Source organism: Leguminivora glycinivorella, chromosome 10 (genome assembly GCF_023078275.1).
Source record: "Leguminivora glycinivorella isolate SPB_JAAS2020 chromosome 10, LegGlyc_1.1, whole genome shotgun sequence".
Taxonomy (NCBI): domain Eukaryota; kingdom Metazoa; phylum Arthropoda; class Insecta; order Lepidoptera; family Tortricidae; genus Leguminivora; species Leguminivora glycinivorella.
In genome coordinates, this window is record NC_062980.1 from 11,302,427 (window position 1) to 11,320,948 (window position 18,522).

Below are 18,522 nucleotides of genomic sequence, written 5' to 3' on the forward strand. Positions count from 1 at the left end.
TAATAGGTTCGACAGGTCGATGGTTAAGTACCAACCTCTGAGGAGAGCGAATGCATTAAATTTGTCTGATCAATCACGCAGTGCAACAGCTTGAATACTTACTTTCTTCATTACAGTATTAATAGAAAAAGCAATCCTAAATTTACCCTCTTATGAGACAGATAAAAACTGAGTGAAATTCAAATGCAAAACTATCGGTACATGTGTTGTATATCGATTGTCTATCGAGCACGAAAATAAAAGAGCCGAATAGAAATTTCCGGTCCCAATCCACGAATCGCTCTCAAGGACGCGCCCAAAACGCACCCGCACCCAACTTCCGTTCCATGAATTGGGGTGAAATATAGAGTTACTGTGTAAAAACGGGAGCAGATGTTCCATGACACTGAGCAGGAATCAACCAAAACAAAACAGTAAGCTACGCTCCTATAAGAACTTAACACCTAATCATCAGGAAGGTACGATAATGCTCTTAGACAGGCAATTACTCCTGAGGCAGGCTATTTAGCGAGGTCTCAGGCGGTTCACGGTATTCCTTCCCGGTTCGCACTCGGAAAGGAACGAAACTCTATTATCAAGTTGTCGCATTAACACTTCACTTTCCCCGCAAGCCTACAAGCTACAAACAACCCAGAATTTCAAACATTAACTCATCTGCCGGTAAACTGCTAGTAATTACAGGGAGCTACACCGGGGTAATGAAATGGAGAAATTATGGGGCCCTTGATAGATAGCCAATGAAGGATTACTTTCTCGAAAATTGTCCGAAAGTGAGCCGTGCGAAAAGTTTTTTTCGAAAATATGCAATCTGTTTGCGGATTTCTGAAGGCACGAAGGCTAACAACTGCCGGCGCGTGCTTTCATCGGGCCGGGCCGGGCTTGTTTATGTTTCCAATCGCGCATACCGCGTTCCAGGCAACTCGTTCCTCCACTTCGGTGATCGGAGAAGGCGGTCGTTCGTAATGCGACTGCGACTGAACTACAGACCCGGCGTAAATTACTTACCTATGTTACGTATAAGTACTTGATCACTCGGTATTGCTACCGACGTTAGGAAAGTTGAGTTTCGAAGATACTCGTTGAGCCTAACTTAACTGATGAAGCGTGGTTCCCAGATAAGTATCCAACCAAACGTGCAGCATAGGCAGCACTTTCGTCTCGTGATTGATGGTTATACGACAGGTAGTTCAACAATTTTCATTACAGTACTTACCTACTTATCCGTGTTTCATAAAATATGACATAGGTTAGGATATGATATGTCGCTCAACATGAGAAATTGTAATTGTAAGTGCGTTGCCGGTTTTGAGGTGGGACTACATTAATTTCTTGAAAGTCGTAAACATCTTACCAGTAGACGCAAATATCTGTAAATATTATGTAAAAAAAATTCAAACACAACAAAAATTCGCTGAATGATTTTTCATTAAAAATCACCTGTAACTTTATTACGCGTTTGCGCCGCTTGCATATCGAAAGAACGCGGCTTTGAATAACGTCATAAAATGAACGAACGCAATGAAATTGACTTGCACGGCGCAGTCGGTAGGGGGCGCGGTAGGAGCGCCGGCCGCCCCGCGCCCCTCCCTTCCGCAGGCCCGTAGTCAAACTCAAGCCAAGCGAGAGGCGACAGGCTGACAGTCAGCTGCGCGTCTTGTGTTTTTGGATTTTGCGGTGCATTTGAAAACAGTTTATTAATTTGTTGTTAAATAAACATTATCGAAATCGTGTTTGTTGACATGTGAACATTTTTTACCGATGTTCCACAAACTGTACCAACTATCAGTGCAGACAATTCGACGAAACCGTAGTGTTATTATGATCGGTGGTGTTCGTTAGTTGCATTTTTTGTATGCAGTGCCTTTGATTTAGTGGATTTTACAAGTGTTGTTACTGTTGGATCGTGTTGGAGTAAGCAGTGATTGTTTCCGTGACCGGTTTCCTCAAAGGGAACTTTCGATACTTGCATAAAGCTAGGGAATGCACGCATTCCTGTGGGAACCATAAGAATTCTACGGTAAGTAGTGAACCACGCTAAGTTCATCGCACTGGGGCTGACCTAAAACTCCGGCACGCATTGACCTGGCGTTAAAATTAAACGTAACACTTGAAAGGTTTGACTCGGAAACTGTGTTATGCTAAACGGGACACCAAGAAACTGCGATTTTAGGTTAATCTTTTGTTTCCTCTCGACTTCTGTACTGAAAGTAGGTTAAATTCTTAACAGACAGTTGCTAATGTGTATAACATGTTGCACGAAATCTGTCCAGATATTTAGAACAATAAGCATTACTTTTCGTGGTGTATAATTTCAATAATTCATATTAATAAAGTGCCTATTTCAAGGGTGTCCTGGATACGTTAGAAGTATTTTTTTTGTAGACCAAACCTAGCATTTACATATAAATGTGGCTATCCACAGAAGGATTCATTCCATAAACTATAAAGATTTCCTGATGGAAAGCCACAAGTTATTTATAATAATTATAATGTTTGAAATAACATGCATAATGTGTAGTGGTCCTTGCATTTCCTAAAAGCTCCTTATGATAGAGTGCATTAATGACCAGTAATAATCAGAATGTGTGCTGGACTTTTGGACATCCTGAGCATCCTTACTAATCTCGAAGGACCCTTTGGGCATAGAAAGTCACACACACTTACACAACTGTAAATTATGTCACCTCAGTGATAAGTTGAAGGTTTGATTGGTGGCACTTGCAGTCATTGCAACACAATTTATAGACAAAGCAGATAACAAATAGAAGTGATAGTGTTTATCTCACTATTTAATTGTTAATAGATTTGTTACAAAAGGAAGCATAATTATTAGGTCTTAGGTTTGATTTAATGGGCCTTTTGTAATCAGTGAAACACAGAAAACCCTACCCCAGCAGTTCTCGAAAAGTTTGTACAAAAATTAAGGAAAAAGTTAAATTTGTTTTTTTTTATTCCTATTTTGTTACCAAATTTTTTTTGATGAATTGAGATATTTGAGATTTTAGTAAGTTTAATTTCGTCATTAAGGTTCTCTATTATCTATATATATTTTCTGAATTATAACATTTATCCTGTATATAGGATCAATTAAAATTTGCTTGCAAAACTTTAAAACTCTTGAAAAAACCTCTAAAAATTTTGAAAAAACTACCGACCGCGACATCGGTTCATCCGTTTTAAAACAGAGAATCTAAATCGCCATCTGTTCGATGCCACAGACAGACAGACAGACACGTCAAACTTATAACACCCTGTCGTTTTTGCGTCGGGGGTTAAAAAACTAGAACTCTGAATCCAACTAGTTTCCTATTTAAATAATTTTATTTTAATCCTCAACATAACTGCCCTAAAAGTGTCAATATTGATTAGCTCTGTGAAAGTATAGGCTGCACATTTACATAATTTTTGCAATGGAGAATGGTAGACAAGGGTCTTGTTTTAGGTAAACTTTATTATAAAAAAAAGATTTAAAAATTAAAACAGTAGAACTAAAAAGTCAGTGAAATTTAATATCTGGTATAATAAAAATGGGAAATAACATTCCTCACACTCTGATTCTATGGTAGTTTCTAGGGCCCACTAAATATTCACTTGACACCCAGTGAAATGCTATTAGATTCCTCCTATGGTGACAACTGGATGTCAATAATGTTTTTCATTCTATGTCACCTTAAAGTTGTACCTAATCTAAAATTTTATCCCTTTTCTACGGATCAGCAGTTCCAATTTTGCGTTTTACAACAGCGCAATTCAAAGACAAACAAAAGTTTAAAAGCAACCAGATATGTCTGCAAATTATCTAATAATCTACTTGCATTTGACTTTGCATTAAAATTGCATTTGACTTTGCATAAATTTGCACATTAGTGAAACCTAAATTGTCATTGTCTGTCTGAGGTGTCTATCAAGCACAATTTTTAACCCCTGATGCAAAAACAACGGGGTGCTATAAGTTTGACGTGTCTGTCTGTCTGTCTGTCTGTGTGTGTTTCTGTCTGTGGCATTGTAGCTCCCGAACGGATGAACCAATTTAGATTTTTATTTTGTTTGAAAGCTGAATTAGTCGGGAGTGTTCTTAGCCATGTTTCATGAAAATCGGAGGTTTCATGAAAATTTTATTGGAGGTAGGGCATAGCGAATGATATTCCGCTTTGTGTGGTAGGGCACAGCACAGCGGATATCGTCTCGCTCGAATCTAGAGCAGAGCCCAACTGGGGTAGTACCTCCGTCTTACAGCAGACCGCAGCCAAATAGCACTAGACCCTACTCATAGTGTTGTGTTCCTGTCGGTGAGTAAGGCTGCCAGAGCTCAACGAGGGTGCGGTGTGCTGATGACGGGAGGACTTACGGAACTAACTTGTTCCGTTTATTGTCCTTTGAGTCATCGGCAACTCGAACCCTCCTTAGAACTTGTACACTCCTTTTTGCTGTGTACTTAACACAGTAAGTATAGGCTGCACATTTACATAATTTTTGCAATGGAGAATGGTAGACAAGGGTCTTGTTTTAGGTAAACTTTATTATAGTAAAAAGATTTAAAAATTAAAACAGTAGAACTAAAAAATGTCACAGTTTCGTTTTCTTTCAACCCCTTATTTGCCAAGAGTGGCACTGAAGCTTTAGTAGTTTCATGTGTTCTGCCTACCCCTTTATGGGATACAGGCGTGATTGTATGTATGTATGTATGTAGAACTAAAAAAGTCAGTGAAATTTAACGTCTGGCATAATAAAAATGGGAAATAACATTCCTCACACTCTGATTCTATGGTAGTTTCTAGGGCCCACTAAATATTCACTTGACACCCAGTGAAATGCTATTAGATTCCTCCTATGGTGACAACTGGATGCCAATAATGTTTTTCATTCTGTGTCACCTTAAAGTTAGTACCTAATCTAAAATTTTATCCCTTTTCTACGGATCAGCAGTTCCAATTTTGCGTTTTACAACAGCGCAATTCAAAGACAAACAAAAGTTTAAAAGCAACCAGATATGTCTGCAAATTATCTAATAATCTACTTAATGTTAAAATTGCATTTGACTTTGCATAAATTTGCACATTAGTGAAACCTAATTTGTCATTGTCTGTCTGAGGTGTCTATCAAGCACAACTTTTAACCCCTGATGCAAAAACAACGGGGTGCTATAAGTTTGACGTGTCTGTCTGTCTGTGTGTGTTTCTGTCTGTGGCATCGTAGCTTCCGAACGGATGAACCGATTTAGATTTTTATTTTGTTTGAAAGCTGAATTAGTCGGGAGTGTTCTTAGCCATGTTTCATGAAAATCGGAGGTTTCATGAAAATTTTATTGGAGGTAGGGCATAGCGAATGATATTCCGCTTTGTGTGGTAGGGCACAGCACAGCGGATATCGTCTCGCTCGAATCTAGAGCAGAGCCCAACTGGGGTAGTACCTCCGTCTTACAGAAGACCGCAGCCAAATAGCACTAGACCCTACTCATAGTGTTGTGTTCCTGTCGGTGAGTAAGGCTGCCAGAGCTCAACGAGGGTGCGGTGTGCTGATGACGGGAGGACTTACGGAACTAACTTGTTCCGTTTATTGTCCTTTGAGTCATCGGCAACTCGAACCCTCCTTAGAACTTGTACACTCCTTTTTGCTGTGTACTTAACACAGCAAAAGGGAATGTACAAGTTTCTAATGGGGTGGCAACGCGCATGTGACACTGTTTGAGTTGCAGGCGTCCATAGGTTACGGTGACCGCTTTACATCAGGCGGGCCGTATACTTGTTTGCCACCGACGTAGTATTAAAAAAAAAAAAACGGTCCACTATGTCGGGGTTGGGGGTTTTTCAAAATTTTAATTTTGTGGTTACTGTGGTTAGGTTATTGTTCCTTCTAAAAGATCTGACAAAGTACAGTTAATTAGGCAGGTAGGTATCATACTCTAATTGCTACAGTCATCATGTTAACAAGCTGGTGTTATTTGTTATCATTATCTTGATTGTAAATAGTTCACTTATTAGTAAAATAAAAACAAAGATATGTTATGAATCAGTTAATTGGTATTTACTGTGCTAAATATTTATATTAGATCATATTATAAACCTGTAAACAATACTTTCGTTTATTATACCTACTTAATGAATGCAAAGACTAAATAAATTTTGTGCTGCATTTAATTAGTTCCTAGTATTATTATACCATCCTCACATACATGTACTTGTATTGTATTTCAACAATGAGTAAATTCATGAAGTGATTATTTACTTAAATATCTTTTGTCCATACTAGGTTTCTTTTAGATATTCAGTTGACAATATAAATGATTTTTTTCAGAAAAATAAATTAAACTTTGTTAAACTTCAAGTACTTGTTGAAAACAAAATCAAAACTCTCCAATAACTAAAAAGAAAAAGAGTTGACACCACAAATATGATACAATATGTGAGAATGACCCCATTAGACTACTGTCTCTCAATTGTCATTTACCTATTCCATTGTTTGTTGTATTGGTCATTGAACCCATAGTTTGACCCACTCTCTCTATCTTTCTTTTTTGTGTTATGTTTCATATTGTGAATAAGCCACCTCTTGATGTCAAAGTATTCTCAACACCATTTTCACATCAGTTTGCCCTACCCTTGACTATGTTCATAAAAAGTACAGCTAAAGAGTGTTCACTTAATTTCTTTAATATCTTAATAGGTCATGTATGTATGAAAACCACAACATTCATAATGACAAGGGTTTCGGTGCAATTTTATGCTAAAAAGATATATTTTATCAGTCAGGCCGGTCTGAAGAGACCATGTCATATTGGGTCTATTTAGTCGCCAAAAATGGTGTCTTTCTGGTTTTACACCATAAAATAACCCAATTATAGTCTACTAATCTAAGGTCCAGCCAGATAGTCCAGCAAACTATGGTACAGCCAGAAGTTCAAAACATGAAGTATCAACACCAGTAACCCGTTTGGCTTTATCCATATCATAAGAACATTATCTTATAAAATATTGCAACATTGAAATATCCTGTAGAAACACCTTTTTTGGAATATACAATATACATGGCAGTTCCTGAAGGAACAAAGGATAGGTTATAGGCCAACAATGGCCAATACTTGGGTGGCATTAAGGTATTAATATTATGCTTCAAAACCAATTATAGCATAGTTCCTATCCACAATCAGAATTTGACTGTATCTAATTCCACCCTTAATGAATAGACAAAAATAGTCAGGAAACCAGAGCCGGACAGTGTTTTTTAAAGGCAAAGTGCTGTAAACACATGGGCTGGCAATTAAATGTTTCTAAGGAACAGCAGCTGTTTTTAACTGTTGTGGTTTATCATTTCTATTTTAGGGGTTGTGTTGTGGGTTGGGTAGCTGGTTTGACTTTGAAATGAGGTGGTCCCTAATGTTGGCTAAACAGGGGGAGTGAGAGAGTATAACATTGATAATCACTATAATTAGATTAAGTCAGTATTACTCATTCACTACTAATGAAAATAAAATCAAATAGTATTTTCTTTTACATTCTATTTTGTTTAGGAAAATATAAATGATAAAATAATTATTCTGTCCATATTAGTCATTTACTACTTGATAAAATAAATAAATATCATGTGCAATAGGTACTTGATAAATAATAGAATAGATATTAAAATAATTATAAAAAGAAATGAATCATGAGTATCTAGACTGTTCATAGTTTTATAAATATACAGTGTGTGTATGTAGGTTCAATTCTAAAACAGGGACATTGTGCTAGTTTTTTCCACTTGACAAATATCGAGTATAAAACCAGTTTTTGTACAAATATGTGGACTTATTGCAATCCTTGTTGTCTACAAAATAAATACATCAACATTGAAATGATAATTCAAAACTAACAAATTAAATTTTCCAGATTAATTGCTACTTCGTCAATTAGGGGAAAACTAAAGCATGGTCGGAAACTAGCACAGCATTGTACAGTATGCTAGTGACTACTGACTACCATGTCTAACTGTCAACAGAAACTGAATCTCGTAACGTCAGTCACACTCAAGTCTTACAACATTGAACATTAACTCAAATCAGTGCAAGAGCCAGGCCAAGAGTCTCCCACGATCAATTGAACACTTGCTGGGTATCTCTCTAATAACGAATGGCTGAAACAATAAGGTTTAGGGTTCACACAATCGCTTATGCATTTTTTTTTGACATTTTCTTTCATTTTCTTTTGTTCAAATAATTGATCAACCCAAGTCGTCCATTTACCTACCTGGTATAATTTGCAAGTAATTAGAGCTCCTACTCCTCTGTACACACTTACACAGTATTATTTCACATTATTAGTAAAAAAGTATGTGATACAGTGGTGATACATTTATATTAAGGTATCTTTCGCATTCGCAATATTTCGCAACCCTTTGGAATTATGACAAAATTTAAGCTCCATGTAGATTAAGTCCAATAAATTTATAAAAATATACCTATACATAATCATTGAGTGTTGTAAATAAACATAACTGTATTCCATAGGTATGTAAGATTTTTAAAGATAAGTAGCTAGCACCTACGACACCTACGTACATACCTAAAACGTTGAAAGTAAATGTTTCAACATGATTCACGAGAAAGTAACAGTAAAAAATCATTGCCCTTAATTTGGCGCGAGTCCTAATCTCATTCTGTCCAGCCAGCCGCCACGCCGGCGTTTGTTTTCACTTCTTGCCAATTTGCGTTAAAGGGACAGGGCAATGACCTAGCAGTTCACCACAAATAAAACTTTCAAATGAAAGTAAATCACTATTAAGTAGCTACTAGAGCTCCTGGTCGTGACCGTGTTTCGTGTACCCGTAGCCGAATCTCCGTTGCCGTGTTACTCGGCAACGGAGATCCGCTCCGTTTGCTCCGTGTGATTCGGCTACGTGTAATTAAGATACGTAGCTACGTGTACACGGAGATACGTATCTTATTTATACGTAGATCGGATCCAGTCGTGACCGTGACGTTTAGTTAAGTGTAGATTTTATGCGTGTCACTAAGACCCCCGAATGTAATGCAAGGGGCGAGTTTTTAATTTCAGTTTCCATATTTTTGCATTTTAAATAAAGTTTTAAAGGCTGCCACACACCGCAAAGCGGGACGGGAGCGGGACGGGCGCGGGGCGCGAGCGCCGCGCTGTATAACACTGAATCAAATACGGTGCCACACACCGACGCTCCGCGCACGCCCCGCTCCGCGCCGCGCCCGTCCCGCGCTAACCCGCCCAATCACAACAGGTCGTGAGCGGAGCGGGACGTGCGCGGGGCATTGTCATTCGGGCATTGTCAGTGTGTGCCTCACCGCGCAGCCAGCGCGCGTGTCACGCGCGCCTACCGCGGCGCTAGCGACCCGCGCCCGTCCCGCTCCCGTCCCGCTTTGCGGTGTGTGGCAGCCTTAAGAGTGATCAAAAATAATAAGATGCAAATATTATCATCATCATCATCATCATATTAGCCGAAAGACGTCCACTGCTGGACATAGGCCTCCCCCAAAGATTGCCACAATGACCTGTCCTGCGCCACCCGCATCCAGCGGACTCCTGCGACCTTCACCAGGTCATCAGTCCACCTTGTTGGGGGCCTACCCACGCTTCGCCTTCCGGTACGCGGTCGCCACTCGAGAACCTTTCCGCCCCAACGGCCATCGGTTCTACGTGCAAATATTATTTTGGAGGCAAAAATAATAGACCAGTACAAATTGTAAAAGATGTGTATCAAAAGAATTCGCGTATAATCAACATATAAAAAAATAGGTAAAATTCTAATTTTCATTCACATGACACAGACTATAATTAATCAACTTTTTTTTAAATAATCTAACATGTACAGTCAGCGTCTTATAGTTGGTAGTATCCGAATTCCGAAGTAGTCAAATAGTTTGTTATTTTTGCTTTCACTTAACTTCACAAACAATAGGAACACATGGTACTTAATAACAGGTAAATCCCAAAGCCTTGAAGGTAATTATTATCAATGGCCCGCAAACTATTGTTTGTTATCTTTATCTGCACGTGCAACTATTTCTTAGTATTTTCACCGACGAAAGACGGTTGTCCAGCCAGTAATAATATTTATGAACAGTGTATATTATTATTTCACTTAAAATACTTTTAAATTGTTGCATTGGTCTACCTGTAGCATTTCTTACTAGGGAGTAAATATTAATTAGAGATATTAATATATTTATTTGGATGGACTTTCATATTCATCGACATCCCCAAGTAGGTACCTAGTACCTACCTGAGGTGCGATTTTTGATTCTCATCGGGTGGCTTATTTCGTACTAAATAGTCATCGGCTGCATACAAAACAAGGCACCGGTGAGATTCAAAAATCCCACCAATACCACCTCTGGTTTTTTTGTACAAACTCATAATGTCTGGTTATCAGAGAACAGAATAATACCAATGTAATTACTTAAAAAAACATCTGGAATCAAATCAATGCAAAGACCACGAGTATAACACATAATGCGAAGGGTCCGTTCGACACTTACAAGCTCTCTTTCAACAACCGAGCGGAGCGGAGCCGAAGCCGAGATTCGCGGGAACGTAGCCGAATCCAGAAACGGATACGTATCTTTGACGTGACCGTGTAGTACGGGATCTTAGCACCGCCGGTACTAAGGCTACGTAGCTACGGTTCCGCGTGTAACACGTATATCACAAGCCCTAGTAGCTACTAGCTACGTTCCTTTTATTTCTATTATGGATGCTGCATACCACCTAACCACCTACCAAATAACTGAGAGATACAAATGGGATAGGTAAATACTTACAGGATTTGTAGATAAACATGTCATATATGTTAGTGGTATTGTTTATAGGTAGGTACATAATATACGAACCGTCACTACCATAGACTGACGGTACTTTTTTTACTATAAACCTGTAAACAATCAGCTAGTCGTCGAAAAATTCATCTAATTTGTGTTTGATCAACTAAGGTACCTACTGAAATATAGAAGACACTTACCTATATCATTCGTTATCATATGTATTCATAACTAAAATAAAATGTCATGTAAATATGAGCAGCGCGAAAGCGTTACTCAATATTCTCATTGATGAAGACGAGGTATAAAAATCTACATAATTAGTTGTCAATAAGTACGTGCCAAAAGGTGTATTAGGTATAACTAAAGCTGCAGGTGCACTTCATATACAATTGCAATTTTGCTATAACAATAGGTCTGAAAATCCAATTAATACTTGCCAATCACTGCCATGGTTTAGTAAATATTTCAATCGCAACGTAATGGCATGAAGTGAATCATTTCTACCTGCATCTAGGTATACTTATTATATTTGCCATTGTATTGTTTCGCTTACAACAATAACGATATTGCTAGATTAGTTCTTCATGAATCCTGTACATTTTTAGATGTATTTTAAACCTATTCAAATAGACAGCCAACTTGCCTGTTTCACCACGTTGACAATTGACGATTAACATTGACCATTCATCGCACATTACCATGCATACTTACCCAGATATTTTCACTGTCAGGTATCAATTGTCAGGTTAGTGAAGCAGGCGACGACAGTATGAAAGCATAATGTAGTCCAACTCATTAGAGTCCGAACAACAAAGTTTCCGTGCCAAGTTCTTCGTCAAGTATGTACATATATCAGTTCTAATATGTTAATAATTATAATGTGCATAGTTACTGCCAAGTCAGTACAAGTCTATCTGTCAATTATGACCTGTTTCTTAGGGACCGTCCCCACTCAAGAGACACATGTCCTGAGGCGCGTAACGGTCGTCCGCGCCACGCCGCCTGAATGTAATTTAAAAAACGTCTCCTCAGTACATTTTGTATAGGAAGGACGCGCAAGAGACGTCTCTTGGCGCGCTCCAGGCGGCGCGGCGCGCGCCAAGCGACGCGTCGCCTGGGGTCTTACGTCTTTCCTATACAAAATGTACCGAGGAGACGTTTTTTAAATTACATTCAGGCTGCGTGGCGCGGACGTCCGTTCCGCGCCTCAGGACATGCGTTTCTTGTGGTGGGATGATCCCTTAGGATCAAAAAACATAGCTACCGAACTACTAATACGTATGTTTACATGGAGGTAGCGTACAGTTCTGTGACCGTCGCACCATTTTAATAACAATTCCGAAATGACCTTATTGACTCCATACAATTGAGTCTAATATGCATTTTGTTATGTCTAGAGAAGCGAGCGTGGCGGGTGGCGGGGCGAGCGGCGGGCTGCTCGCCATGAACGCCACCCAGGTGCAATGCGAGCCCCACGACTCCGTCGTACTCATCAAATGTAAGTATACACCACACAACACACCCGAAAACTACCTCACTCACTTTTGATACGTCATTGCCTCATTGGCCATGATGATTTTTGCAACTTCGTATTAGGAGCGATTAAGCCGACCAACGCATTTTCGCCTATGGCTGGTTTTAGTGTCACACGGACCGTCCGCGCGGAGCCATCCGCGTGACCAATTTGTATGAAGTTGATGTTGTCTCTCCCGCTCCCTGAACGTCCGCGTGACACTAAAACCAGCCTATGACTGTACAAGCCTATCGCTGGTCGACACTTCTTGTCGCATAAGTCGCATATGTGATCATTTTGAGTCTCTGAATACGAAACAAGGAAATCGGCTCGACGACGCTTAATTCTCCTTGTTTTAGGTTTTCAAACCACATTTCGTCATGCTTCTCCACTCCCAACTCTCCCAAGCAAGCACCTTTCATAACGCTCAAAATTAAACGGCAAATGAAATGACTAGTGGCTAAACTGATTACTGTTACGCCCACTTATACATACTTATTAATGAGTACATGCGATTTATCGAGCAAACGATGGGGCGGACCAAAATAACTGTTTTACACCTAGTTACATAATACATGGGGCACGGCGGGTGCAACCACCCCTATTAGGGAATTAAGTTCTCCCTTCCGATATCCAAGTTTTCAGTTTTTGAGTATCAGAATTGTTTTGATCACACTTAAATGAATAGCGTAAGATACAATAATATCCCGTTTAATTAAAATTACAGCTACTGGCTAATGTGATAACTAAATCTGTAGCAATTTTGCAGTAAAGTGGTTGATAAGATAAATAATTCGGACAAATAAGGAAATATTAACTAGGGACAAATCGCAATCGGCAAATCTCGACTGGGGGGCAACTAATCCATTTTTTCCATTATATTACACTATGATGTTGAGTTCTACATATATCCACTGAACACGCCTAAGTGGACACTATAATATAATAATGCAAACATTGTAAAACATGGAAAAAATGGACCAGTTACATTTGCTCCGCTGTACCTTATACGATTCTGATGTGTGATTTTTTTCAGTCATAACTGTTTTGCTGTTAAAACTGAATGTATCTCCAACACTATTTTTTTAACCTATTGACGGGTAGGGTTGCCATACGTGTTGCTTTTTCTGTGTGCTTAGCTTATTGCGTTCTCAAACATAAAATTAATTTAATGACTGAATCTGTCTAAGAAAACAAGCCCTTCCGACTTCTAAAACTAATAGAGTGCATTTCGTTGACGTGTAAATTCAAAAGGCAATATTTAGCCCTCACATTAATCAGAAGCTCGCGCTAGTCTTGCTATGTAAGTATTTTTGGATCGGTCTCCATTACTGCGTCAACATCGCCGCTGGCACGTTGGCTCCGATTGTAATGTAAATCCACTCACTATATTAAATAACAACGCTAATATGCCTCAATATTATCTATATAAGGCAGTCGCTGCGCGAAATCGTTCGCATATAACCGTACATGGATATATTGTTCAATCGAAATCATTGCAATGATTAATGGTAATACCAATTCGTGCGTGCGTTATTCGAAACTTAATTTTATAGTGTATTCAAAATTATACTCAATTCAATATGTTTAAAGATATTAGCTTATTCATAACTATCCTACGAGTACTATTGGTCATACTACGCATGTTTTTCAAAACTTTGTATGTTGAAATAAATTAAGACTAGTTCTTGCTCTCCTAGTTCTCCTACTTTTCAGTGCCACACGCAACGCTACGCACTTTAAATGAGCGCGAATTGATCAGTATGGTGAGCATTTGTTCGTATTTCGTATGAATATTAATATGCGTCATATGTCACATCCTTAATTTGTATATTCATTGAGTCAAAGCTTGAATAGAGATCGAAATCACTTGCAGTTGAATCGAAACGTCACATTTGATCCCTTATCCCTTTATAAAGTATGTAAACTTGGTAATGTTTTTCTTCAAAGCCACGGTAAGTTAGTTATGTACATTTTCATGCACATGCATACATTATACAGCATAAGTTAAGCATGCTAGTTCGTTGGCAGGTAATACAAGCAAAGCCTATTCCTGCAATACATGGCAAGCATGTTAATTGATGTCAAGGTATTTCTTGAAATGACAATTATCATATATCAAAGAGGATCAAGTATTATAGAGAGTTACTGTCAAAGTAAAATATGTAATCACAGTGCATAGACTGCCATCTCTTGACACAGGCTTAAAACTTTTGAACCTCAGTTTTGACAATTTGGCCCAATTCTTAGCTTGATATGTGTTAAAAAGTCAAATATTAATATTAGCGCCATCTAGCTGGGCGTACCCCAAAGGTGTAATGCCATCTAGGCCACCGTACCTTTTTCTGTATGGTACTGAGGTACGTTTTTTCTTAGACTTTGTCTGTCTATACGGAGTTATATATGTCTTTGTCATATATATACTACAATCATACATCGTATTACAAATAACAATCGATATTATCGTGGTTTGATAATAACATGACGTAGATGTCAAGATCAGTATTCATTAGTAAACCTTGGATTTATTTAAACACAGCCGGTCCCTAGGCATAAACATTTCGCTAATGCGAACATATCCTATCCCTACTATTCCTTGAAATAACGATTATTGTGTTATTTCCGTCCACTAGTCCCCCGTTGCGCTCCCAATTGACGCGGGAGGCGCACATTTACAATTTAGCTTTGTTTGTGGGCTAATAATAATGCTCTAATGACTGAACGCTCGTCATAACCACTGGAGATTTGTATAAAGTAGTCCATCTTCTAACAAATATTTATACTTTGCCGCGCGAATCGTTACAAGGGCACTGTAGCCTAAATTAATTACCCTAGATCAGTTGGACCGGCCTGCTGTCGTTTTCTAGATTTGAACGTCAAATGTTGTATCCTAAATGCTACAGGAAATTACTGGCATTGTCTCTAAACTGTGTCATAACTGATGTTTATATTAAAATTCAACATGGCTCCCGAATAGAACCAATTGTGACCAATTATGTTAATCCGGGTTAGTTTTAAACCGACAGTGCAGACGAGTGCACGCGTACGATGCATCTCTCCAAACGTAGTGGTAATGTGAGAAAGTTACGCGGCCGAGTGTGTGTGAGACAATGCAGTTTACGTTGGTGATCGTCGTAAATAAGGTGAAGCTATGTCCGGTGATCGAGGAAACTCGTAAACAGATTGGTAAACAAACTTTTTTGTGAATGAAGTGCATGTTTGTTACGCCGGACGAATGTAAGTTGCATGCAAATTGAAATTTTTTGGCTGCTAAAAATAAAACAAACTCTAATTTTGACGCCCTTATTATGACGTCCATCAAATTTGAAAAGCGTCCTAGTTTTTGCAATAACTGGCATGAAGTACTTTTTATAGATTTAAATTTCCTCGCTACAAAGTTACAAACTAGTAAATAAAAGTGCAAAGTTCTTTTTTTTCTGAGTTTTCTTACATCGCACAAATAAATGAAAAAATACATTAAAAATCCGCATTGTGTTCTTTCGTATTGTGTTTTTATGTGTAGGTATGTTCCTCGTGCTGTTTTGCATTTTCACAACTAACAATTTTGCACACAATGTAACGAACACACGAGTAAACAGCCAGACAACATTGTAGTCGCACAATTACGTCCTCCAGCCACTCTTCTATTGGATATTGCAACATCTTGTTCAACATCGTAGAATATTGAATTTAACAGTCCCATAAAAATGATTAGCGGCAGCTGTGGTACCAATTCACGCAAGTAGCAAGTAGATAAGGGCAATGGGTTGATAGAAATTGTTCAATTACGTTTATTCAGATGGTTAACGTCACTTATGGAATTGGTCCCGATGGACGCTTGCCACACGGCTTGCACAACCAACTTAGTGAAATTAAGCGATTGAATATCATTGAAAATTTATTTTCCATTTGTGTTGCAACTATGAATAGATTTCAGTTTCAGATATACCCTCTAATCAAGAGGGTTTCCCACACGTGCAACACGTGCAGACAAGGAAACTTTGAAATCGCGTCTGATCTAAACAGTATGCTTAGCTTATCTTTAATAGGTATTAATGACGTTACTCTCTGACCTCGTCAACTGCGGAGATGGCAACAAACATCAGGTCCCTTCTTGTATATTATGAAATTATGTATACATACGAGTATGTAAGTACGTACCTACTGTTTTTATTACACGTGCCTCACCAGACAATAAAATAAACAAAAACAATTTTACAACTGCATCAGTAAACGGTTATAAACTTCTCTCAATTCTACAGGTTAGAAAATGAAAAGTATTCACACAATTACTACATGGATTATTCTTTTAACTGTACACCAAATGCAACTGGTGCAACAAAATTTGCTGTTGGGTATTAGTACATGCAAGTCTCTCGCGTTGATATTTCCTCTAGTTGTTTCAAATAATGTGTTACTCTCCCAACTATGTTGATTAATGTTTTTAGTTGTCAAGTTCGTCCATTTTTAAACAATCGTAGTTCAACGTCTGAGTAACGGCATCGCGAATTTACTGTCAACCTAAAAACAATGACTTAAATTGAAGCCAACGGGCAATGGACCTATAAACATCTCCATATATTTAAACTAAACATTCAACATCACTTTGCCCCATATGTGCGTCCCGCATAATATTTCAGGGAGCATATTCCAATTGTTTTCGTCGGTCGGTCGTTTAGTCCAACACGTAAAGTGCGTTATATTTTAATCTCACATGGCTTTTTTATTAGAAGGCACAAGAAAATCATTCGATGGTAAACTTACCGTCACCAATGAACACCAGTTGAGAAATACGCTTAAAAAGGTTTGTATACGATCCAGTTTTGCGCCTACTCGGCCTGCTCCTGTTTGTATTTGACGAACTGAGCCTCCGCTGAATCTTTGCAATTTATCTTAGTTATATACCATGTCTTTGTTTGAGATAGTCGAAGACAATACGTAGAGCCATACAACGGCTATGGGAAAACTCATTGTGACATTAATTATACGGCTAAAATAGATCTCGAAGATCACTGATAGACATAAAGCCTAGGAGTTGACTCGGCAAAGCTCCAAAGCAATGGGAACCCACGGCCAGGAATTGTGTCAAGCGCATAATGTTCTCGAGCCTGATTGTTAGCTCGGTTCAAACAATGCATGCACGATAGTATTATTGTAATCAGTAAATCAACTTTATAATTTATAAACACGTCCCAGTGTGACACAAAATACTGACACGCCGGTCGTAGAATTTGAATGGTCATGAATTGATGATGGATGTGGATATGTGTGAACTGTGCATTTGTAAATATAAAACAGATGTCTCCAAACTGACAAGATCTGGATTTGATCCTTGAGTTAAAAAGCAAGATGATGCTTGCTGACTACACTATTTATCTGCCATAGGATTTAAGGTAGGGTCAGTAAAACAACAAGCACATGACACTTTCCACGAGTTTGCTATCGCAGCGTCATTTACAATGATAACATATAATTTATAGTCAAACTACTGCCATGAAATTTTAGCAGTCCGCATGTGAGACCGGGCGCGCCCGCGCCGGCGTCTCTGATCTCGACCTACTGCGATCGTTAGATACAAAACGGCCATAAATCTGCGCTTGTTATGGACCTGCTATTTCTCTATTTACGATACCTTAGCGTCCAATAAGACTAACGACAAATAGATACGAAATTAGAACTTTTACTCGGATACCTCCAGTGTGACAACCTAGATCAACTTTACGTCATTATGAGTTTATCTATCCATTGGTTTGATGTAGGGTGCTTATAATACGTAGGTAGGTATAGAAATAAAAATGAAGGAATTAGGGTTCGGTTCGGAACCAAAAAGGTACAAAAGGAGGGTTTATGGAGCGACTCCGTCAGTTTTTTTATTATAGGAATTGACGTAGACATATCTATCTATTGCATTCGTAATCCTTACACATGATCATTGTTTTTTCAAGTAGAATTCAGGTGTTGTCAGTATGGACGATATTTGTACAGTCAACCAACTGGAACCCTAGGCCACTCTACAACCATGTCAAAATGACAAGCAGTAAAAGATTTCTTACAATCTAATTTATAACGTCACTATGTCATAGTTCTACAGTGGCCTATAGGGTTCCAATTGGTTGACTGTACATGTACATAGATTATCTGAATGGATAAAGCATGAATTTTATTCTAAACCTTCCATCGTCAGCGATATGCTTCTCGCCGGGATATCGCGATACCCTTTATAGCCTCATTCGTCACTTTCTAA

At 38.5% G+C, this 18,522-nt stretch overlaps 1 protein-coding gene across 4 annotated transcripts in view; it reads left to right on the forward strand.

Moving 5' to 3' along the window:
* Positions 1–1,574: 1,574 nt before the first annotated feature.
* Positions 1,575–18,522, forward strand: part of LOC125230590 (rho guanine nucleotide exchange factor 10) — a 66,403-nt gene continuing 49,455 nt past the window's right edge. The window contains exons 1-2 of one of the 4 annotated variants that reach the window (XM_048135786.1): positions 1,575–2,017; positions 12,163–12,263. In XM_048135786.1, coding sequence (XP_047991743.1) covers positions 12,209–12,263 — 55 coding nt within the window. In that variant the 5' untranslated portion in view covers positions 1,575–2,017; positions 12,163–12,208. Of the gene's footprint in view, positions 2,018–12,162; positions 12,264–15,351; positions 15,516–18,522 lie in introns of those variants that run through there. The other 3 variants (XM_048135787.1, XM_048135785.1, XM_048135788.1) reach the window with 3 other exon arrangements.